At 39.3% G+C, this 25,700-nt stretch overlaps 1 protein-coding gene across 3 annotated transcripts in view; it reads right to left on the bottom strand.

Moving 5' to 3' along the window:
* Positions 1 to 677: 677 nt before the first annotated feature.
* The window catches only part of EXOC5 (exocyst complex component 5), a 42,371-nt gene continuing 17,348 nt past the window's right edge, over positions 678 to 25,700 (bottom strand). For all 3 annotated transcript variants that reach the window (XM_025197936.1, XM_025197935.1, XM_025197937.1), the window contains 14 exons: positions 21,365 to 21,429; positions 20,431 to 20,459; positions 20,131 to 20,240; positions 19,833 to 19,877; positions 19,581 to 19,721; positions 16,496 to 16,578; positions 15,812 to 16,021; positions 13,368 to 13,515; positions 10,287 to 10,395; positions 8,696 to 8,816; positions 7,807 to 7,893; positions 6,797 to 6,905; positions 5,969 to 6,184; positions 678 to 4,921 (listed from right to left, as the gene is read on the bottom strand). In XM_025197936.1, coding sequence (XP_025053721.1) covers positions 4,733 to 4,921; positions 5,969 to 6,184; positions 6,797 to 6,905; positions 7,807 to 7,893; positions 8,696 to 8,816; positions 10,287 to 10,395; positions 13,368 to 13,515; positions 15,812 to 16,021; positions 16,496 to 16,578; positions 19,581 to 19,721; positions 19,833 to 19,877; positions 20,131 to 20,240; positions 20,431 to 20,459; positions 21,365 to 21,429 — 1,662 coding nt within the window. In that variant the 3' untranslated portion in view covers positions 678 to 4,732. The remainder of the gene's footprint in view (positions 4,922 to 5,968; positions 6,185 to 6,796; positions 6,906 to 7,806; positions 7,894 to 8,695; positions 8,817 to 10,286; positions 10,396 to 13,367; positions 13,516 to 15,811; positions 16,022 to 16,495; positions 16,579 to 19,580; positions 19,722 to 19,832; positions 19,878 to 20,130; positions 20,241 to 20,430; positions 20,460 to 21,364; positions 21,430 to 25,700) is intronic.

The following is a 25,700-nucleotide window of genomic DNA, read 5'->3' as shown; positions in this document are numbered from 1 at the left end:
CCGCAGCAGAGGTGGTACATAGGCACCACTGGGAAATTATTTTAAAGATCATCCCCCCCTCCCCACCATGCAGCCTCTCCACATCCTCCCTTCCACACCAGGGATGGACGAATTCCTCTTGCGTGGAGGACATGGGGTCCAACCTTGAACACAGGGCTGAGCATCAGGAGCCTCTATTCTAACCAGCAGTTACAAGACTAAGTTATTTAGCCCCTGGGCCTCAGCCTACCCACTCTGTGCAAGGGGGCTAAGACTCCACCTGAATGGAATTCAGAATCCTTCCTAATGGAAACAGCAACGTCGCAATATTTCTTTTAAACTGATGTTTTGAACAGAAACTTCCAAGATTTTGATTCTCAAATATCACATGGACCTTTGCAACCAAGGCAGAACTTCCCCACCCCTCTGGACCCAAAATGTTTCATTGTGGTTTATTAAACTGACCTGAAAGTGTTCAGATGTGGAGAAAGTTGGCTGTGAAATCTCCTTCCACAGTGGTGGTGCAGCAACTCCTGGGCAGTGCAGTTCAGAAACCTGGTACCAGCATTTTCCCTTTGTAGGCCAGGCTACAAGTACTCAGGTTACATCATGCAGCCATGACAGGGGAAAATATGCACTGCATTACAGGAGGTATGTCCACTGAAAAGCCCAAAACATTGCAGAGGACATGGGAAATGTTAATGTTAAATAAAGAGAAACACTTTATTTCTTATGAATCCACTGAAATACTAAAGTCTTCTGAGGCCTCTTGGAAGCCCTGCTGTTCAGGTACAGGGCTCCTTTTGGGTGTCACAGCAGGGACAGACAGTTCTGCTGAAGCTCTTCGGCAGATGTAGAGTAGCAACAAGGATTCTCATGTGGGTAGTGGGGCTAGAGGTGGGTAAAGAGTTGTCTTCCAAGTCCAAGGGAGCTGGATTAGCATGGGAAGATAGGGGGATAGTACTGGTGCTCTCTTACCTGCTATGAGTGGGAGATGGAAGAGGCAAACATGGCCCTTCTATCCCCAATATATGAATAATAATAATAATGATGATAAGACATAGCAACAACCACCTCAAAAGCAAGAAATTTGGCTCTCTAGTCCCTGAAAAAAGCTAAAAACTGGGGACAAAAAGCACTGGCTCTTCCACTCTGCTCACCTCCACGATGCACCATGGAGAGCAGAGGCTGCAAAGGATGACCACAGGCAGTAGGGGGTGGTGAAGGGAAGATCCCAGGCTGCTGTGCAGCAAGCAGAGGGCTTTGGCGCACACTTCCAAAGAAAGGAAGGAACATTTCTCCTTGCATTTCCCACACAAATGGAGGAGAAATACTTTTGACAATATACAACAAGTCATAGGAAATTTAAGCTCCTTCCCTAGCACAGAGTGGAGAATGAGCACACTGGCCATCTTTGAGACCCTGCTTCCATTCAAAAGATGGAGGATTGCCCCACAGCCAACTCTAATTACACTTTTCGGTTACCTACAACACTTAAGCAGCCTAGTGATGCTTCATAAGGGTAACGACAAAAACCAACGGTGTACCTTGGTTCTTAAGCAGGCACTAATTTGACATGCTGCAGAACTCAAGTCAAACCACCACTTACCATTTACCTAGAGGGCTGTAGCCCTGGCAGGGAAAGAGGTGGACCCAACATTTACAGCATAGCTCTGTCCTTCAGAGCAGATTTATGCTTGAATAGGGAAAGCCCTTTACAACTGAATTTAAAAGATTTCAAGGTCAATCAGTAGTTCCAAAGTGAGTCACTTTAACCATTTTCCCCATCTCTAGAGGCTCATTTAAAACAAGGATAGGATCAGACAGAACGCTGCTCACAATCCTGTTTATTCTCCTCTAATGCTGATATATGTGCCAAGCTCCTATTAATCATATTTTAAGGTCGTTAGATTTCCCCATCCACATACTGGGCTTCCTCAGTTACAATAGCTTATCCTGTAGATCCTTTTAGTCCATGTCATCTTCACAGTCTTTTTAAAACCCTCTGTTTCCAAATACCTAGGTCTTCCCTTTCTCCGCCTCCTCTATTTCTCAATGTTCCTATATTTTCTATTGGTTGAGTCACGTGGTTAGAGAGTGGCTGCTCATTTTTTTACCCTCCATGAAAATGCAAACAGAATACAATACCAAGTCATGTTAATAAATTATAGGACTTGTAAAACAAAACAAAACAAAAAACACACACGCAGCTTATTTCCAACCTATGATAATTTAGTGCAAAACCATTTTTACCCATTGGAGACAGCATAATTACACACACATACACACACCTCCTCTCAAGCATTCAATTGGCAGCTGGCCTGTTAAATGCCAATGTTCTAAGAGAGAGCATTAGAAAGGTAGCACTTTAACTCATTACATGAGCATAAAAGGGCATATTTGAATTTTGGATAGTACTTCTATTGTATTCAAAAGCTACTGGAAATATTTTCCTAAATTACATGCTATAATAGCTATAAACGGAAAAATGTATAAAGATTATAGCTTCCCCACCCCAACTCAAATTTTATTTCAAAGTAAACTTCCTGATAACTAGTCTCTTATATAAATGGTTTGTTTTGTATGGGTTTTTTTTTTCCCCAAGGGGTGGGAAGGGAAGGCCCACACTACTGATGGATTTAATCAGTAAAATTACTTTTATTGATTTTTCAATAGAAGGGGTCTATACAATTGAGTATAAAGATTTTTTTTAAACAAAGTGGAAATGGAATGAAATGGAAAAAAAAGGCATCTGGAGAGAATTTTTTTTTTTATTGAGGAAGTGTTTACATGTCTAAGTTTTAAAGTATTTGCCTATTGCTTGCTGCCTCATTACTTTAAATAGGCTAAAAATGGAGAATATTGCACTGAATTTATGCATGGAAAATACAGCTAACAATGCAAGAACATGGTGAGTACATTTTATACATCTTTAAAATAACTCACAACAAACTTACAAGACATTTTGAAGCACTTCTGTGATATGCAGTCTTAAAATGATGTTTACTGTTCTAGAAGTGTTTACAAATTGACACTTTTTGTACAAAGATTTCATATTGGTTAGTAAAACCACAGCCTTGAAAATTGTTGGCTTTAAGTTACAGAGGTAACAGAGGTATAATTGGAATTCACATCAGAGCTTTCAAAAAAATGGCAACAGTACAAGCAAGTGCCTCCTCCGGTGTCCGCAACTCTTTGTGGTGCTGCCACGGCCAAGAAAGAGAGCTCCGCAGCCAAACAAAGCTGCCAAAGTTTCCCAGAATCCTTTGAGAAAACCTGGCAGAATATTTCTCTTGCTTACCAAGACTACTCTGCTAAATATAAACCGAAGCAAAAAAACAAGGTTTGTCAATTTTAACTAGAGATGGGAAGTTGTAAAAATTTCAAAAGATTCTTATACTTGTGAGAAGACAGATTTTCAGAAAACCTGCTCTGAAGGACAGGAGAAAGTCTAAATAATTCTTTGTGGATTCAGCATAGTTAAGACATAGTGCTGCAGATGATTTGCCGAGGGATGAGATGAGTGCAGCTGGCGAGGACTCTGAAACAGCGCAGTTCCTACCTGGTTTCCACAGGGCTTCACTCTAGAAAATACCTTTGCTTACTACAGAACTGTCAACCACTGGGAAAAATCACCCCAAGGGCTTCATCATCCCCACTGCTTCATTTCAAATACTGCACCCACCATGGATCCATCATTTCAGAGGCACCTTGAGTAGATTTCTATGGTCTAAAGAGAGCACACAGAAGTAGCAGTCCCCAGTCTTAAGCTGGAGGGGTGCAGTTTCTGCACCTTCAGCGATACCACATCACTCAGCAACTGAAGATGAATTCTGTTTGGAGCGGAACATTTCAGTTCTGGATTTTGGCTAGAATGAACCAATGAATATTTCCTCCTCTGACTTCTGTTACAATCTTGCTAATATACAAAACAACATACAAGGTTCTTTTTTGGTTGACAACGGGCACCTTCACCTCTGCAGTAATTAAGTCTACAATCAACAGGGTGGTATTCAGTCAGGAACATATCGAGTTAAATGTGCCAGTATCAAACAGTAAAACAAGTGTGCCAGGAGTTCATACAAAACTAATACATTCCAGCAGGCTTCTTACAGTTAGGTGCAAAAACCTTTACCGTTTCAGTTTCACTTAAAGTTCTATACAATGAATAAATTACATCTTTCTTGGGATACTGTTACTCCTCTATCTCAAAGAAATTCCAAGCTAATTAAAGCAAGAAATTACATTGAGTCGGATAACATTTTGAAAGAATGAAATGACTTAGAAACACCAATCAAAGATAATTTGATTATGATTAGCTGTGCTGAAGTCCAAGTCATTAAAATTGATGATGGTTTTTACATAGTTCTGTTCTATGTAATCCATTACCTATGCTATGCTCTGCAGTTAACATCTAATAAATGGTATCTGTTAATTCAGGATTGAAGACTAAAATACTTTCAATACACCACTTGCCCCCCTACACCAACATTTTTCCAATGCAAAATTACTACCAAGTAGTTTTGCAGAAATTTATCTCTGGGGAAACTTTAGCTTGCAAGGAACCTGAACTAATCATTAGCTTACATTTGCTGACATTCTTCAAATAAAAAGTCAAGTTTAAATATGGCTGCTGCATTACTCTGAACAGTCACTGTCCCGCAAAACTTACAACTGCTATTTGATAAGAAATCATTCCCTGTGCTTTCGAATAACCAAGGCCTGGGCAAAGGTATACGGTTCTTCCATACTCTCAGCTGAAGTGGCGAGCAAGGCGAGCAGATCTATAATCAGCACGCAGCTGAACAAAGGAGTGAAGGATGTTCTTATCCAGATTAGCAAGTTGCTCTCCTGAGCAGACCTGCTTTAAATTATCTGGGGCTACGACCAGAAGGTTGCAAAGTGCATGCAGGGTATCAAATAGCTGTAATACCAGTGGGATCTGCATTAAAAGAATGAGAGAGAATACAAGTCAAAATATTCAAGTGAACTGTATTTTTACAATTAAATAGGCAAGTTCAACATAATGCCATGATGCTATCTTCTACTCAAAAGGCTCATGTGTCATCTGGAAGTAGCCATATGAAAGTGTGGAAGTGTGAAAAATTAAGTTATATGCTATCCAATACAACTACATTTTTACTGCATACATTACTAAGATGGGGGGCATATGCATCACTCCATAGCAGCAGCAGCCACCTAGCACATTAAAAGTATATCAAAATTGATAAAAGTATATCAATTAATGAAGGATTTAATATGCAAATCAGGAGCTAATCTCATAACAAGATCACTTAATTAAAAGGTGGCAAATTTCCAAGCAATAAAAAGGAAATGTCTGCAGGAATATGTAATTAAACTATGGAACTCATAGCCACGAGATGCTATTTGCAAAATTAAGAAAAGAATAGAACATTTACAAGGATAGGAAGGATATCTTAGAAGTATAATAGCAAATGCTAACAAATTTTGGGAGACATCTTAACTTGCATATGCTTGAGATCTTAAAGCAACCTCTAACTCAAGGTACTGGGAGGAGCTCTAATATGGGGAATAGATGTGGGGTTATGTTTGCTAGGGTTTCCTGCACTTTGGAAACTTCCGGTGCTTGCCACTACTGGACACACTTTTGTGCTACACGAGTCTGAGCCAGTATGGAACTCCTAACTTTTATTTTAACATACAATTCCATATCCACACAAAAGGACATTGAAATATTCAATGTTTGTACATAATTGGAAGAGACGATGCAAATGATATTAATAGAAAGATATTCTAACGTGTACTCAAAATTTTGCTATTATAACTGATATTAAATGATCAACTACTGGACTGATAAGTGGTTAATATAAGTCAAACTATAAATAAAAAAAAAAGTTTGAGAACCACTGACTACATGCAAAAGACCATTTTTGATTAAAAATGGTTTCACTACCCATGCGTTTTATGTATACCTATATTTCACCATACACAACTTAAATGCACTTACCTTGAAGTCTTTGGCACACTTCCTGTATTCAGCCACATCACAAATCGCCAGCATGCCTCCCATGCAACTATAGGAATATTGCTGTAGATGTTCATAAATAAGTCGATGAAAGCGAACTCCTAGCTCCATCAGAACTGTGTCCACGTTCTTACCATCCATAGACTTTCTGATCTTTTCTACCTGCTTTCTGACATAGCCACAAACCTTAACACAGGCCTTAAAAAAAAAGAAAGTTAACTAGTTTAAAGAGGGTTTCCTCTTTAAAAGTGATTAAGAGCAAATTCTCAGATTAAATCAACAGCAAAATATAATGGTGGCTCCCACAGAATGACTAGCTCTTCACCTGCTTCTGGCTCTTTTCATTTTCAGTAACAAAACTGAATTGAGACATTTAAAGTACTATTCCAAATGTTACTTTTCTGACTAAAGTAACTGTCACTGCCATAGAGAAGAGCTCAACAATTCCAAATGGGAACAGAAGAAAAAAAAAAAAGTGTCAGAGATTTTCCTTACGTTATGGTCAATACCAATTCATAGTGCGTACTCCTCACAGAAATGGACCTAACTCTGTTTTCACTGTGTTTAGTCAAATTTGATTGGGTCTGCTTAGCATCCTGCAACAAACTTGCTGGTGCTCCCACCATGTTTCAGAATCCACATCAAAAAGTTTGAGAATTCTCGAGTGAAAACAACTCTGAAAAATGAATCAAGTTCATATGTATTCAAATATCAATATTTGATAGAGTGAATCAAGATGCTAATATCATTCAAATTATTTTCAAAGTGGCCTTGTATATAACAGACCACATTTGCAGTTGGTTTACTCACATTAGTGTACTGAATCAAAACATTATTTTCATCTTCTGGTTTAAAATCAGTCTTCTTTTGTTCAGCAGCCAAGATGTGCTTCATCTGTCCAATCATACAATTCAGTGTCCTTTACATTGAAAAACAGTATATTCAAAGTGAACATTTTCATTTATTTGGCTTTTACATTTACAAATTCTACTGCAATCCTGTATTACAATGGCAATTGCATAATGAAGAACTAAACACTAATATTCATCATTGCCGTTAAATGGTAGAACACCTAAACATAAAAAGCAGGGATGCTAAAAAATGTACAACTTGGGTGCATTAAAATAGACACTCTTTGAAAGTGAGACTGCAATTCAATTTTCTATGCAAGACAAGCCTGATTTTCTGAGGGTGGTTCGGAAATGAGTCAGTAAAAAGACTTCTGTTCCAACTTCTCTTCCTCCCTGAGCACAGTAACGGTACATTCAATTAGAAAGCAGCCTATTTAAATCTAACTGTTCAGAAAGCTGCTGTAGAAAGCAGACAGAAGACTCTAAAGTGAACGTTCCGGATGTAGTTTAGTAAAATTGCACTGTATAGTATTCCTTGGAACACATCCCAAAACACTTGCAAAACAAAAAGTAAGAAGCTGGTCCAGTACTGGTAAATGGAAGTTTCTCTTGTTTTGCATTACATCTTTCTAGTTTAACTAGCTCATATTCCCTCTTTCTTCCTCATTTAATTATTATCTAAGGTCAAATAAATAGCTTATTTTATGATCTGTTCCAAAGTTGATCAAGAGATTGCTTAAAGAAGAAAGCAACTGATGCAGGAAGAGATAAGAAACTAAGCATGAAAAGTTTCAGCCTCCCCAAATTAGCACTTTTTGGCAAAAGTTCAATGTGATCTCCAATCCACTACCTGGATTGCAAAAAGAAATGCATTCAATGTTTTTAACAACAGCCTCATAGGAAGAAACATTTCTTTTATAAATGAAACGTAAGAAAAATGATCAAAGCCATATTTAAAATCTGACTTGCCTGTCAATGCCCATGTCCAGTTTCACCTCCATTTGTTCTATTATATCCTTTTTCTTCTGAAGGCATTCAGATAACTTGGGAGAAGAGCTATGGTAATATCAGAAAAAAAATAAGTAGTCAAGCATAATGCAAATTTTATTTATTCTGGGAGCTCCTGAAAACAGGAGTTTCAGGATTCCCCATTAATCCCCACCCTGAAAGGACCAGCCTAGATTGAAATGCCCTGTCCTAGAAGTCAACAACTACATGATGCCCTACCTCAAAAGCTGACTGACCCTGTGCATGGATTTGGTGAAGCAGAGACAGAAAATACCCTGCTGCAGTTCAGACAGAGTTGTTCCTGAATGGGTGATGCTACTTTTATATCGCTGCCAGACTGATGAGTCAGTGAACAAAATAAGTTTACTGGCCACTGCAATGCTCTCTTCATCAACATGCTGTAGTATCTCTAAGAGGAGCGCCTTTTCAAATTTGCTCATTAAAAAAAAGAAGGCAATGATTTCTTAGGGCCTTTCGAATGCAAGATATGAAGAATGCCCTGCATTCAAAAGCTTGTCTAACTCTATCCCAACTATGCACTTGGTCCAATAAAAGACATCACCCTAAGAAATCCTTTGCCTTTTGTCTAACTTCTGGACCATCACAGCTACATCATCACTTTTACGCTATTGATAAAAAATGCGAGTTAAACACCACACTATCTACTGCTCCCAGCTCCAAAATCCTGAGCAATTGTGGTTAAGGGAAATGTACTTTAATACACGTCTTGTACTAAGTAAACAACACATGAAATTCTCTCTCTCCCTCAATTAAGACAGGGAGAGAAAGTATTCATATAAAAATGCAAAAAGTAAATAACTTCCATTCTCCTGCCCCCCAGCAGACTTACCTTATTAATGGCATTAGGTGATCATTAAACTGCTTGTCAAACAAGTGGAAAATAGTATTGGCTTGATGTACAACATCAAGGAAATAAAGGTTTGCACTCTTAGAATCAGAAGAAGGAATGCCTATGGCAGAAACATTTCATTAAGATCATTAAAAAAGATCATTAAAAATGACACTACAGACAATGTACAAAGTAAAGGCAAGGGTAACATTATTAAAGTGCCTGAATCAGTGGGAATTGGGCTCCTAAGAGCTACCCAAGTTCAGCGTCTACATATACACAATGCACACACTACAAAGTCTTCATTATGTAAAAATCACTGAATGTAAACATGCAAGAGGCAAGGTGGTATTTCTTATTCGACCAACTGTGTAGTAGAGTTAAACACTCACAAAAATCCTTGCCTCCCACATGATTTCTGGACCAGCTTGGCTACACTACTCTTACACTACTACCATGAGTGTAAATATGAAATTTATCCTTTCGTTAAAAGGAGAAAAATGAAACCGATCAGAAAGAAATGTTCATTCTGATTCTTATGATGCAAAAAAAAAAGTATTTTTGAATTTATCACTTTCTTTTAATCTCTGTATTGTTTTCTCACATGAAAGTTACGCTTCAGAAGATATTGAACTGCGCCTTCCAGATGCATGAAACCAACCAATTCCCTTTCACTCGAGGCCATCCAACTTCCAAGCAGTTGGGGGCCGCATGCCTCACAGGCCAATCCAGTAGGGGCCACACACCCCAGGGGTTGCACCAGGGTGAGCCACATCCCCTACCACCACTGTACCATCCACTCACATCGATCTCCCAACCCCTGTACTACATGAGCACCCCACCGCTGCAACTGCCTGCTCATAACCCCCCCACTTTCACCCCTGCTGCACTGCACACCTGTAACCTCCACCTCTGTGCTGCACTCCTGTGACCCATCCACCCTTCTCCCCTGCTGAATCATGTGCCATGGGCTCATCCTGCTGCACTCCCCTGCCCCTCAAGATGGGGCAGGAAGCAGCAACTGGAGGAGAGAGGTGGCGGCTAAGAGACTGGCTGTTGTTATAGCCAGAGTGATGGTGGGTGCAGCAGCTGGGGGGGCAGTTTGCACAATTTAACCCCTGCTGGGCTGCATGCAGCCTGTATGCTGCCAGTGGGATAGTCCTGCTTTAAATAAACATCTTTGCACCAGGCCAGTCAGTCAAATTCATAAGAAGTTCTCTGTAGCAAGTCTGAACACAAACTAATGAGATTAAAAATAAATTATTCAAGTGCTCAAAAATATGGATGTACACCACTTCACAATGGAATCCTCAGGTACAGATAGATGGCACAACAGCACTGATGTCAAAGGATACCAATATAAGCTGCTGGGATGTAATTGGTACCTCTGTGTGCTTCTGTAGCAGTAAGTGTAGGAAAATTGTTGCAATTTTAATCACATCTAATTGCAAAGCAAAGGGCAATTTAATTTAATTGCTGCATAACAGCTGACAGGTTCTCCCGAGTAGCAGGTCCCCTGCCCTTTAAAGCAGGCCTTTTAAAACAAAGTTAAAAAGTACATTTGTACATATTCTTACACAATTATGCTTACCAGCAAGTCCTGTTTCCAGGGCATAATCAATATGCTCAATACACAAAAATTCCACAAGCATAGAAAAAATTCTGAATGCATTCTTCGGTAAATCAGAAGGATCTGAGAGCTTTAAAAACAAAATTTTTTTTTTAAATTAAATGTTTAAAAAAGAACTGAAGCTACTTTACTTTAAATGATTCCAAACAGAAAAATCACGTCACTTTAGAAAACATCACGGGACAGATCCCAGCTAGTTTAATATTAGAACAGTTCCAATTAACTCAATGGAGTGGGAACATTTACATCAGGAAAGTGAGCATCCATAAAGTCGCTACCACTGAACCTACCGGAAATAAAGTGCAGCTCCAAACCTCGTAGGTCTTCTGCCAAGAACTCTGGGATAAACTTCTACTCTGACAGGCCTTCTGCAACCTGGAGACTATGCTTTAGTGTTTAAAAACACAAAACTTTAGAGCTCTTGATTCAGAGATGATACCTTTTATTAGACCATATAATAAGTCGCAAAAAAAAAAAAAAAAAAAAAAAAAAACAACTTTTAAAAAGGTACATTCTCCTTTAAAAATATTTCTTAGCTGGTCTACAAAGAGGTATCATCTCTGAACCAAGAGTTCTAGAGAGTTTTGCATTTCATTTTGTCTCAGACCAACATGGGTACCAAAGACATCCCTTTAGTGTTTAAGATTGTAGGTGAGAAACTGTCATACAATTGAATAAAAGACAATCCTGCCTTTAAAAAGCCAAGCTAGTCCTCATACTTTCTCTGACTCTAGTGTTTCCTTAACATTAAACACTCTCAAAATAAGGCAGGTTTGTAGACATTTGTCTTAATGGAGAAAATGTTACTTAAAATACACGTGCGTGTGCCAGCAGGCAGTGGTGCACAGAATACCTGATGTATATCTGCGAGGACAGACGCACAGTTTGCATGCACAGTATGGTAACTGTGCATAAACTAGCGGGGGGCACGGTGGACATCTAACAGTTCTTTTGCATGGTCCATTACCCTGAGCACATGTACACAGTCACGAGGATTGTACAATTGCCTATGTACATTATGCCTGCATACAATTCTAAAAACCTTGGCCTAGATATGTTATTTGACATACGCTTGACTTATACAGTTTAAAGATTTCCCCAGTGACTCTTAAGGTTCTTTGCACAGCAGCTGAATGCTGGTCCTCTGTAACTTAGAATATCTGTAAAAATAAAGCTCTAGTCCTGCACATCAAGGAAGATCTGGAATCTGGAGCTAATTAACAAACATGTATTTCATTCAGGTGTCCTGAATAACAAAATATATTAACCCAGTGGTTCCCAAGGGCATGGTAAGAAGTTCACAGATAATCAGTAGATTATACCAGGCTCCCACCCCTTTTCAATGAAAAGTTGGACTTTGAAGGTGAAGCATGCGTGAAGTAGGTCAGTTAATAGTGGCATGGAATCAACAGGTCAGTTGACAGAGGTGTGCAAGAAACAGGTCAGTTGATAGCTAGCCATTGGTCAAACAACCTTGGGTACCATCACAGTAGACAAGCCAATACTTCAAACTCATATTCATAAAGTTTCTTCAAAAACTTTGAAACAAGTGATAGTTTGCAAGTTTCGACTTGAATTCTCACTGATAACATGTGCTTTAAAGTTTCCAGTTTTTTTTTAGTTATGAATGTGCAACTTGGTTAATGCTTGCCCAAGGCTGAACGTATTTGCTGTAACTTTACATACACCTGTGCATGCACACAAATAGGATTGAAACAGCTGGAACATTTCATCCCAGAAGAATGGTTCGACAAAACGTTGCACACAACTGAAAAAGGAAGGTTACAACTCGGCCACAATTATACCAGATCCTGCCAATGCCCACCGTTAATGACAAAATCCCAAATTTGGCTATACAATCTGCTGTCACTGACACACAACCCGAGCTAAGTAAAAAAAAAAAAAAAATAGTATTGGCTTGGTGTACAACATCAAGGAAATAAAAGGTTTGCACGCTTAGAATCAGAAGAAGGAATGCCTATGGCAGAAACATTTCACTAAGATAATTAAAAATGACCACTACAGACAATGTGCATCCAAGTCCTTTCTAAGGGCAAGGGTAACATTTTCAAAAGTGTCCGAATCAGTGGGAATTGGGCTCCTAAGAGCTATCCTCTTTTCTGAAAATTGAGACCTTGGCTTTTAACTCACAAGAAGAGATTTTGTAAATTTTATCCCAAAAGACTAGACAAGATACTCCTTATATGATATCATGATGTGGCAATGTCAAGGAATGTCTACTGATATCAATTCTGGTAAGTAATTATCTGAACATCAACAGACCAATGTTGTAGATGTTTCTACTTACATGTGTGCTCTCTCAATAGCAAAAATATTTAAATAATTTTTAACACACTGAGATGATTTAGCAAAATACACTGTAAGGTAAAGATGCATTCCAAAAATGACTACGTTTAGCTGAAAGATTCATTTTACTTTTTTTACTTTGCAATTCAATTTTAAGAGCTTTTATTAAACTCTTAGAGCAGTAGAGCAAAGCAGAAAATTAACAGCAGTAAAACTGGTGATTTAATAAGCAGTAAGACTCAGTTGTGGTAGAAGGCAAGAGCATTTAAACAGAGTCAAAGATGACTGCAGCTGAATGTTTGTAAGGAAAGTATCTATTTTGATTAAAGTGGATAATAAAAAAAAATACAGAAATATTAAAAAAAAAAAACCTACTTCCATACCAATTGGTTAAAGCAGACTTATTTTTCCATTTATTTTTTTTTGGGGGTGGGGGGAAGATTAGGTCAGGCATTTTGGGACTTGTTTATGTTCAAGAAATAAAATCTTTAATGCGGTCTCAAACCAAGTCAGCATGATCCAATTGATTAATAAAACAAAAAACTCCATGATCAATAGTTCATTTTGTTTAGCCCAATTACGTCTTTGCCCCTTTTTAGAATCCCACTACTGGCTAAACATGAAATACTTTGAAGATAGAGGTATACATATTTGTTTGTACAAGTGTGTGCCCCTGTGTTCATGCATGTCGTTCAAACTATACCTTCTTCCAGAGACCAGAGAAGGCTCACTTACCCTGTGACATCTTTCAAAGGCTTGCTTGGTTTCTTGTAAAAGGTTAACCACCACTTCTTGGGAGAGGAAGGTTTCTCCATGGGTATCAATACTTGGACCCAAAGGCAAATTTGTGCGTTGTCTTATTCTTTCCTTGAGATCTTGAATACTAGGAATACAACACACTAATGAAAGCAATTTTAATGTTCAAGTTTAACAGTGCATTTGTAATATTTTAGCAGTTAACCTGATAAAAATAGAAGCTTAAAATATAACTTTAGTGAAGCTTTACAAAGTTGCCAAAGGGGAATAAAAAAACCCCCAAAACTTAACAGCACAAGTAAAAGAACATGCATTTCCCCTCTGATGATGCATGCAGTCTTGCCCCATAATCGCTCCAGATATTTCTCACTTCAGACTACAAGAAGTTTCCACCAAATTTAATGGAATTCATATGCTACAGTGGGAGTTTAGCTTCCTGGAGTCTTTTACTCTTTACAAGATTGTCAGAGGTCAGAGAGAGAAACAGTTCTACAATCCTGCATTTATAAAGCAGCCCACCCAAACATGTCCTGATTCACTTTCGTGGTGAGTCGCCACTCCAGTAACCTCAATACATCTACTCTCAAATGCACCTCCCCTACCCCGCCGCCAAAAAAAAATCAGATTTACTCGTCCTTCCCCTCAACTCATAATTGTTCCCTTCCTCCTCTTCCCTCAATCATCTCTTTTCTGTGATCCATCAAATCTATACCCCAACAGCAGTTCTTCAAACAGACAAATCTGAACCTCTCTCTGGTGGTCAAGTTTGTACTCTTCTCTCCGCCTAGCTGCTCTAGGACTTTACTATCCGTGAGGGCCCTGAGTTTGGTTCTACTCCCACCGTGGCAGCTTCTGCGGTCTTAGGGAATTATTGTATAGGAAGGAGGAGAGAGAAGCAACTACTAGGTCTCAGAAAGGAAAGAACTGAGCAGAAGAGTATGGCACAGAACAGCAAGAGGCCTCCATTTAATACCAGTCAGCACAGATGAAGGAAAGAACAAGACCGCCACAGAGAGGGACAAGTAAGCCAAGCTGCCGATCATCATTCCTTCTCTCGCATGTCTTCAGAGAAAAGAAAGGCCAAAAGATTCAAAGTGGGTCTATTGCAGCTGCTCCCCCACTTGTTCTGCTGCCAACTCCCTCTTCATATCCAGAATTCAGAACATGGATGTTGGAACATCAGCTATATCCAAATCAGGTGTAAGGGTTTTCTCCTCATGTAAAAAAGGGTTTTTTCCTCCTAACATAAGGGCTAAAGTTTCCTTGAAAGCATAGTGTCTACAGTTTGGTCCTATATAGGTAACTTCCCACCTGCCCTAGATGAGTATGTCTTTGGTATATGGGAGGGACACCCCCCGCCCTCCCAAAACCCTGAGTGGTAGAGAAACTGAACAAAACATGCTTACCCTAACCAATTTAATACTTTTTTTTTTTTTTTTTTAAGGATACCAAAAGAAATGTCCAGATTCACAGACTTTAGGCTCTTACATAAGGCTTAGGGCCGGCCCATCCTATCCTGTGAAACCTGTGGCTGGCGGGGGGCCCCCCACCCCAAGGGGCCCCCCGGCGTCTGGCCACTTGTCACTTGCCCCCGCTGGCTTCACGTCTGGCCACTCGCCACCCTCCCCACCCCGGGTACGTCACTGCTGCTGGATTCTCTGACAGCTCACCACCCCCCCCCTCCCCCCCCCCCCCCCCTGCCCCCCGCTTCCGGGGTAAGGGGCCCCCAAAAATGGTGGGCCAGCCCTGATAAAGCTTTACTGCTAGTATCTTAAAGAACAAGAGCAATTATTATTTTAGATATTTGAGAAGTTGAATAACAACTCAGAAGTGAGAGAGAGGGCTGAGCATGTGGGCATCTGACAAGATGGAAACAGGTCGTACCATGTACTGAAGCAGAATTGTAGGTGCCTAGGTAATTTTGTTGGCAAAAATGTAGGCACTACAGGATTTGGCAGGAATTTTGAGGTTGACACTCAGACTTGGATGCCAAAAATTCTAGCAATTAAACACCTAAAACCTTGGTGTGGCCCTGAGCTTAAGAGAAGTCGCTAGGTATATTAGTCTGAAGTCAGGCAGAAGGCATGGTAGGTTTGTACTTCATAGATTTAGTTAATCAGAAATGCATAAGCTTTCGTAAGCAACAGCCTGGCAACCTCTCAACTTGATCAAGACATTCAACACATGGTTCTTTCGTCTCATGTAATCATTTAATGGAAAGATGCATCAGGTTTCATTTTTATTTAAGGGAATAAACTTTAGTGTAGGGAGACATTAAGTGACAATACAACAACAACAACAACAACATGGTTTTGTCAACACATTTTAACCAGCTCATCATATAAACTAGAATGACAGTTACTGTTTTTTTCCCCCTCTAAGTTACAGTAAACCTTCTCTCTCTTAAAAAAAAAGAAACTCACCCGCCAGTTCCAATGGACCTCTTCTGGTGGTTTTTAGAGTCGTAATAGCGTTGCAGAATCACAGCGCTCCTACTTTTCAAATAACCAATTTCTACCTCAATGTAATTTTCCAAGTAGGAAATGAAAATGGATTTGATAAGCTTAGACAAGAAAGTCTGCTTATCAGTACCCAAGTTGAACTCCATCAATTTGCTTGAAAGATTAGTAGTTCTTTATGCAAAAGAAACAGGAAAAAAAGTTGTATTCATACAAGTTCTATTATTATATATTTGCAATGAACAATGAGGTCCCGATGCCAATTTGAACCTCTGGCCACTACCAAAATGAAAGCATTTTGTAAAATTCATATTAGATTATGTATAGAACAACTACATTCAAATTGGTAGCAGTGAAATAGTGACAGGTACACTTTTCACAGTAAGAGAATGGACTTTAACAACTATTTCAGTCTCTGAATCTTTGGGGGTGGGAGGGAAAGAAGCTCCAGTGGGCATTTCTATGATATTATCAGTTTCTCTAAGGGACTCAATTGAAAAAGGGATGCCTGTCGAGACTGAAAAAACATTAAAATATTTCAATTATTGAGGAACCTTAAAAGTTTGACCTCCCCAAAGTTTCAGTAACAAGCAAACCTATTACAAGATGCTACTTACAACAAGATATTGACGGTCAAGTTATAGCTACCTTGTGTACAGCTCATAGAGATTCTTAAGATATTGCTCTGCATCTGATTTCTTGTGTTCTTCTAACTGGTCCTTTACATAACTCTATAAATCAGAAGCATAATTGGAGGAATAATTTCAGTTTTGAAGACTATCAACAGCATTTAATAATTTCTACAAGAAGTCCTTTCAGGAACATTTCACATACAACATAAAGTATTCATATGTCGTTTTTATCTAAAATGTACAGAGATCATTCATTTAGCTCAATAGTTTTAGATCAATACAACTTTTTAAGGGGCTAATTTGGAAACAGACTTGAGCATCTTGCAGTAATTGCAGATGACTTGCACTTGAAACATTCTTGAACTGTTTTGCACAAGACCCAAGATAGCACAGTCAACGGGTCTGATGGTCAAAAAGAAAAAAGCCTAGAGGTCCTTCGTGCATTCTTGTGTGTACGAAACACAGCAAATGAAAAGATAGAGGTTTTAGACACATACTTGCTTGCCAAAATGCTTATAAAAGATTCCTAGATGCTAGGGTCGGAAGGGACCTCAATAGATCATCGAGTCCGACCCCCTGCCCTGGCAGGAAAGCGTGCTGGGGTCAGATGACCCCAGCCAGATGCCTATCCAGCCTTCTCTTGAAGACTCCCAAGGTAGGGAAGAACACCACCTCCCTTGGAAGCCCATTCCAAGTTTTGGCTACCCTTACTGTGAAGAACTTTTTTCTGATATCTAGCCTAAATCTGCTCTCTGTTAGTTTGTGACCATTGTTCCTTGTTACCCCAAGAGGCGCCCTGGTGAACAGAGCATCTCCGATCCCTTTCTGTGTCCCACTAATGAATTTGTAGGCAGCCACAAGATCACCTCTCAGCCTTCCCTTCTGGAGGCTGAAGAGGTCCAGGTCCCTCAGTCTCTCCACATAGGGCTTGTCCTGTAAGCCCCTAACCATATGAGTGGCCCACCTCTGGACCCTCTCGAGTCTATCAACATCCTTCTTGAAGTACGGCGCCGAAAACTGGACGCAGTACTCCAACTGCAGTCTGACCAATGCCACACAGAGGGGAAGTATCACCTCCTTGGTTCTGTTTGTCATGCATCTGCTGATGCACGATAAAGTGCAGTTAGCTTTGCTGATGATTTTGTCACACTGACAACTCATGTTCAATCTTGGAGTCTGCTATGACTCCGAGATCCCTTTCCGCTTCTGTGCTGCTGAGGGTCACTTCCCAGCCTGTAGATGTGCTGGATATTTTTAAGCCCTAGATGCAGCACTCTGCACTTGTTCTTGTTGTACTGCATCCTACTGTGTACTGCCCACTTCTCTAACCTGTCCAGGTCTGCCTGCAATCGTTCCCTACCCTCCAGAGTGTGCACTTCACCCCACAATTTAGTATCATCCGCAAACTTGGACAGAGTACACTTCACATCCACATCCAAGTCACTGATGAAGATATTGATGAGTACTGGTCCAAGGACCAAACCCTGTGGGACCCCACTACCCAAATCCTTTCAGGTCAATGCTGTTCAGTCTACTACCACTCTCTGGGTGCGACCGCTAAGCCAATTTGCCACCCACCAGATCATGTAAACATCTGTGTCACAGTCTCGTAATTTATTTATGAAAATGGGATGAAATACCATATCCAAGCCTTGCTAAAATTCAAGAAAACGACATCCACCTCTACTCCTATGTCTAAGCGTTTTGTGACCCTGTCATAAAACAAAACCAGACTGGTCAGGCATGATCTACCTGCTACAAATCCATGCTGGTTTCCCTGCTTCGTTATTTTTCCCGCTGGACTCCCACAAATATGATCCTTCATAATCTTTTCAAAGACCTTTCCAAGGATGGAGGCGAGATTGACTGGCCTATAATTACTCAGATCCTCCTTCCTCCCCTTCTTGAAATAGGAACCACATTGGCCCTTTTGCAGTCCTCTGGGACCTGACCCACGCCCCATGGGCACTCAAACAGGTGTGCCAGTGGTTCTGCTATGACACCGGCCAATTCCTTCAGTACCCTTGGATGGAGCTCATCCAGGCCTGATGACCTAAAATCCATCCAATCCATCCAAGCATCTGCGCCAAGTCATTGTCGACAGTTGGTTGGCTGGTGTCCCTCTGATGCCCATCTAAGAACCCATTAGGAGACTTATCTTGACCCCTGTTCAGGAACACCACGGCAAAAAACTCAGTGAATAGCTTAGCCTTCTCCACCAATACAGAGGTGGTACATATAGGATAGGCAAGTTCAGTACATATAGGGAAGTGGTATGAACACTCCCATTCACAATACTCACTTACATAAGTACCTGTGGAATGGGAAAGAATTATTTTCAGCTACATGGGATGCGCACAGTAATAGTGCATTAGCCACTGGACTCCGTTCCATAGCATAAGTTTTTTTGGCACAGTGAATGTTAGGTTTTGTGCATGAAGCTAACTCCAAGAGCAAAGAGATTAAAGATATTTACTTAACTTTAACTTCTTCCCTCTACATTTTAGGTGATGATGGGTCTGGAGAAGTAGGTCATACGTGTTTTCAGCAGAAATGGAATTATTAGTAAGCGTACTCACTCCCACTGAAGCTTATAGATATGTATACAGGAGACCCTTGCCATTTGCTGGGGATACGTTCTGGACATCCCCGCAAATGATGAAACCCATGAATACGGCACTGCGCTCACGAATGGCGCGTGCCCCCGGCAGCAGGGTCGGGGCACGGCTCCGCTGGTGACCACGGGAGCCCAGCAGCAGGAGCCTAGCGGTGGCAAGCACAGAGCTCCTGAGGGTTTCCTATAGGTGTATTTAAGATACGGGTTCGGCATTCGCACTGTAACAAAGTGAATATTCGCAGTGTGCAGGGAATATTCGGCGCACCGCAAATATTTGAAACCGCGAATGCTGAGGGTTTCCTGTATTGTTTATTCCCATTGTCAGCTACACTGTGCTTATCATCTCATTCGTTAGATTAAGAAGATCCCTTACTGTTTTTTAAAAATTATTTCTTATGTAATGTATATTACAAGACAGACAGACAGACAGAGAGATGTAAACACCTTCTTTGACCAAATTTTAGTATGCCAAAATTTAAAATACCTGGAGTTTGACTTCAAAGATATTTTGAATAAGTTTGGCCAATACAGTCTCTGGACTGCTAAAAATCTCTCCAACTTGTTTGTTCACTCGCTGACAGAGAATGGCTGCATCTTCAAATATATCATTCCTCAAGAAAGCACCCTAGAGATTAGAAAAATATTACAGTATAACTTTTCCAAATCCATAGTAAAATGCAATAGTAAATAGTCATAAATAAAATTAATTGAGAGAGAAAAATATAAAACATATTACCTCTTGACATTGTTTTATGTACACATCAACACAGTGCGAATAGCCCTATAGCAGGGGAAAATAACCAAGGATTAACAAATAAGTAGAAGCTATTGTAAAAAACGATTAGTTGTAGTAAGAATCATGAACTGTATGAACTCAGTTCCATTTTCTTTTTAAGTCTAGAGGGAGCTTCACTACAGTTATTTATTCAAAATGTGTTCAGATTATTCAGAAAGTGTCTGAATAAGAAAACATATACCACAAAAGCTTGTGGTGCAAGGGGATGGGGGCAGGGGAAACAACACACAGTTTTTACCTTAAAGTGAAGTAAGACAGCTGCCACTTCTCGCATTCTTGAGATTTCACCCCTTCTTTGGGCATTTGTAAACTCCTGAATCAGCTGGCACTCTAAATCATGGTACTTACCTATATAAGGAGAAGGGAAAATGGGGGTGGGGGTAGAGAAGGTGGAAATCACACACCATCAGTCCATCAGACAATGCAGTAAACATGTTGGCCAAAAAAAAAGTTGAATATTCAACATTAAAATTAGATTCAAGAAACAAGCAAATTCAAGTTAAGATTCACTCTTCAGTGCACTAGGAAGGAAACTTACTTGCTATTTTTGATTTTACTTCAGAAAACCTGTTAACAAATCAAAAAAGCATTATTAGTACCCATATGATAAGAAATTTAGAAGTATTAGCTTGCTAACTGAAGATGTTTGTTTTGAAGGTATTTTAGAATTAATTCTATTAAAACAAACCATGAAACACCTGCATTCAAGCCTAATATGTAAGAAACCGATAAGCAATTACTGCATTTACTTGACTATAAAATGATCCTGCCAATAATTAGTTTCTATAAATGGAAAATTTATAAAAATTGTTATAATTTTCCAGGTATAAAATCTAATGATTGGAGGTTTGTCTTGAATTTGTCCCCCTCCCACTGTTACAGCAGGGAAAATACATCTGGGAGGGGTCAAAAAAATAAATAAATTAATGATTTTTTTTTAAAGGTTCCCATATTTGCCCAATATGAGCCATGTAGTTTATAGTCATACTTGGTGTTGGCTACATTTAATCAACTTTATAGTTGGTTTCCATTACTGAGCAACTGCTGCTTTTGGCAGCAGTTTAATGGTAGACAATGTATTTAATAAGGTTTCCTTGTATGAAAGTGTAAGACAAGGGACATTTTCTCCCATGCTGGCTGGGGAGCAAAGTCTTGTCTTGTATTAGAGTAAATATGGCGGTAATTAGTTACCATCAAATTTAGCACACTGAAATTACAATGGTTTCCAGCACAAAAGCTTATGTACACAAAAACTTTCCAGCACAAAACTTTTAAGATGTAGGCTCAATAGTGATTGTGCTAGTTATAAACATGCTCAAACACACATATGTGTACATGCAAACACACTAACAAGTCATCTCAACACATTATTTAAAGAATCATATGAGTCAAGCAAAAACACAAAGAGGAAAACGAGAAACCCCACAGTTACAGCTCGTAAAAAGCATTAAAATGATTAAATCTCAACATACCTGTCAAAAGGTAGCTCCTGTGCAATCAGATGCAGCTTCTGAATAATATCTGCTGCCTCTTTAATCTATTAATGTGAAAAACATTATAGTTTTACTAAAATGTTATGACCATAAGTTTATCTCTTTCTCCTTGCTTTACCCCCAGGGATATGCATTCCCTCTTTTAAAAGTTGTTTGATGTCTACAAAAAAAAAAAAAAAAAAAAAAAGGGAGGACTCAAGTCAGGACTCTTTCCATTGTTTCATTAAACTGAAAATCAATCATTAGTAGTCTAATTTCATGTAAAAACAAACCTCTTTCTGTCACAGAATCACAATGTAACATCTTAATCTATAATCACAGCTGGCTTGTGCAGAAAATATTAAAGCCTTCTTCTTTCACTCCTAACTATAAACGCAAGGGTAAAGTGATTTGTAAACCTCCCAACCAATTCGAGCGCATTGCTGAAAAGTTCTAGGCACACCTGCACACTGTTTTCTTCAAGTAGAAAGAGCAGCTACAACAGAGTGCTTGGAGCTGCCAAAACCCTCCCAAGGTGTTGGGAAAAGAAGTTTAGCTAAAAATGAATGCCTCCAAGATGAAGACTCTGACGAAGACTTTGACAGGAAGGAAACTTACCCTGTGCCTATACAATACAAATATCCTTACAGAGAATGCAGTCAGTCACTTCTGACAGTGAAACAAGATTTTTTTTCTTTTTATTATTAGTCATCATTGTAACAGGTAGCAAAGAATCTTCTAGTGACAGCTTTGTTGGACTTAGTTAAACATTATAGGACTATAACTTCTATAACATTATAGGATCATAACTTCTTCAAATACTGAAAACAGAGCAGGATGTAACTGAAGTCTTAAAAGTTAAAGGAATAAAGTTAATTTTGTCAGGCCCCATCTTCAAGTTGGTGTGGGATTTTTTTTTAATTGTTGAGGACCAGACAGCAACTAAGGAATTGGACAAACAAAGCCATGATAGTAGTATGGACACATGACATAGTTTCATCCTTTGTAGGGTCGGAAGGGACTTAAGCAGATCATCCAGTCCGACCCCCTGCCATGAGCAGGAAAGGGTGCTGGGGTCAAACGACCCCAGCTAGGTGGCTGTCTAGCCTCCTTTTGAAGACCCCCAGCGTAGGAGCGAGCACCACTTCCCTTGGAAGTTGGTTCCAGATCCTAGCCACCCTGACTGTGAAGTAGTGCCTCCTGAAGTCTAGCCTGAAAATATTATAACATCATGTTATCCTATTCTTACAGCAGCTGTTTTCTAATGAGCTGTATCGACCAACCCAATGCAATGCTGAGAATCCACAGCAAAGTCACCATGCAAGTTTGGTTGTCTATCAAAGAAAGTGTGATTTTAATATTACAGCAGTATGGCATTTTACTTAAGATACATCCCCACTTGGATGCAACACCTTACAACAGCCTTTTAAAACGAAAAGGACCCCATCCTACAAATGTGCAGTGAAACCTCTTTTCTATTAGCCTCTAGCCATCTTAAACCACTGAACAATATTAACAATGGATACCCAGGGGCAGATCCCCTTGATTCCTGCTCCACCCAAAAGTTTAAAAATAACTACCTAGCACTGGCAACAGCATTTCTAATGAAACAGCAGTAAGGAATAAATTGACTTCATGGCTCATTATAATCTACCCGATTCCTTCTAAGCTCCTCATTCTACAGGTGTTAATAACCCCCTCTCCTTTTTAATGGCCTTGATGGCTGATTAAGCTACCATTTATTCTGCAATTCTGCCATGTGTTAGCTCCTCCTAGTAAAGAAAGCTCCTATTTCACAGCCCAGCAAACTGTTTTTAACTCTAGCTAAAAACATTAACTGAAGCGTGGAAACATTAACTCAGGTAGACATGAACTCAAATGTGGACACAAGTTGAAGTGAATCATTGAATGTACTTTCAAGATGATCAAGAAGGCTAGGCTTTGTTCTATGAATTTGAAAGAGATGTATGTGCAATTCTAATTAAAACAGGACTAAAGAAACATTTTTGCCTAATTTGTTTATGTTTATGCACAATATACGATACAGCAAATTCATTCACATTCCAGTGAAGTTACATTCATCTTTGTTTCTATCTTGACCTGGATAACATACTGCAAACCCCTTGCATGCTAGTAAAGTTTCTGATTTCTTTTTCTGGAGGAAAAAGGTGTTGTATAATATATGATGATAAACCAATACCATCTGCACCCCCTCCTCCCTTTTAAAATCCTAGATCCATCCATGTTTATTCCAGTATGGTTAGTCTAATCTGAGTATTAACTGTTCTTTTGTCTTACAAATAAACTTAAAAGTTAGTTAAAAACTTGGAAACTTGTAAGTTTTATTGAATTCTAGGGTTTTGCTTATGTATGACAGAAGCCATGACAAATTGATTTTCCATGGTTTCTGCTTAAATGTAGGCAAATTTCATTTTTAATTGAATCAGTCTTAGTAAACTGTGTTAAATTAAAATAAATATGGGCTGTATAAAAGCCAAGTTGAAGACTATAAAAGTACCTAGATAAATTAGAAAACTATAGGCAAAAGACTAACAAGAGGTGATTTTAACAGATAATTCAAGATAATATAAAATCCTTATCCATATAAATAAAAAGAGAAAAAAAGGACAATGCTGATAGGGGAAGAGAACAGTAATGGAGAGAAGGATTTAAAGGATACTTGCAAGTATATTAAACCAAAGCACATACTGTAATACTCTTGCATAAAAAGCAAACACTGATCTGTGACAACATGTGTAAAACTAAGGAGGTGATTATTTTGTCCAGCTTCAAAAAAAACCACAAAATCACGATTGAAGTACTTTACTCACTTACAGAAAGGCAATTGTTAAACTAGCCAGACAACAGAAAAGAAGGGTTATAAATGAAGAGGATGAGGATAATCAGTATGCAGAGTTTCAAAAAAGGCCAGCAAAACAGATGCAACATCACAGAAACAAAAACAGGGGAGTTACCTAGGATAGTTGAAAGGTGGCAAGTTAACACCCCAAAAATAAAAAAAGGGACAAGGGAAATTCCAGTTAGAGGAGAATTTTGTAGGAGAATAGAAAAACAGGGCTGGAAGGACCTCAGGAGGTTATCTAGTCCAAACCCTATTCAAGGCAGGACTATGCCTACTACATCGTCTCATACAAACAGCAGCCCAGCATGGACTTGAGAAACTTTCACAACCTCTCAAGGGAATCTGCTCCAATGTTTAAACACTTTGGTGGTTTGTAAGTACTTTAACATCCAAACTAGGGTCTCCCTTGTTAAAATATAAATCCATTGCTACTTATTCTGTCCCCAGGAGACAGAGGACATCTGACCAACTTACCCTTTTAACGAACATTTCTGCATTTGAAGACTCATCAAATCCCCACCTCAGTCTTCTAATCTCCAGACTACATCATCCCAGGTCTTCCAAACATCCTCACATCCTGTGTTCTAGGCCTCTAAATCTTTTTGTCACTCTCTGTTGGACTGTTTCCAATTTGTCCACATCTTTCTTGAAGACTAATGCCCGTAACTGGAAATTTAGGTTGGAGGTTAGGACAGTTAAACATCTGAACTGGGAAGGAACAGGGAAGGTATGGATTCTCCATCCCTGGAAATTATCAAGAGCAGGTTAGACAGACACGACTGGGATGGCTTAGTCAGGGATGATCCTGCCTTGAGTAGGGGGTGGGACCAGATGACTTCCTGTCACCCCTCCCAGCCCTGCTTTCCTATGGTCCTATAAACTGGACACGGTACCAGTGCTGGTTTATTTTGGACCATTTTCTAGTTTATTATGGTCACTTTGAATCCTAATCCTGCTCTGTAAAATGTCTGCTACTCCACCCAACTCAGCATCATCTACCACCACCAAAGTCAATAAAGATAACAAAATAGATTACCCAGGAAGTCAAAGCATTGTTGTTGGGGGCTAAACCAAGGGAAACCTAGGTGTTCCCCTTATGCCAAAAATAAAACAGTTAACATTCCAAGATGAGAAAACTTTAAAAAGCATCATTATTTTACATGTACAGCACAGAATACAGGATGACACTGAAATTATTGCAGGTAGAGAGATTAAAATTTAAACTGCATGTGTTCTGCACAGGTTTCCCTATATTTTTGTAAACACTATTTCAATTTGTGATTTAAATTTGGCAGCAATGTTAAAACGCAATACGTAATATTAAAGCTGTTAAGTAATATAGCACCTCTTCAGGATTGTTTGTAGCAGAAAATCTTGTTTCTACTCTCAGTTTCCTTTGATTCATAGATGTTAGGGTCGGAAGGGACCTCAATAGATCATCGAGTCCGACCCCCTGCATAAGCAGGAAAGAGT

The sequence above is a fragment of the Alligator sinensis genome, unplaced genomic scaffold (genome assembly GCF_000455745.1).
Source record: "Alligator sinensis unplaced genomic scaffold, ASM45574v1 scaffold13_1, whole genome shotgun sequence".
In the NCBI taxonomy this organism is placed as follows: domain Eukaryota; kingdom Metazoa; phylum Chordata; order Crocodylia; family Alligatoridae; genus Alligator; species Alligator sinensis.
The sequence above is the reverse complement of the archived record's forward strand: the minus strand, read 5'-3'. Positions and strand labels throughout refer to the sequence as shown.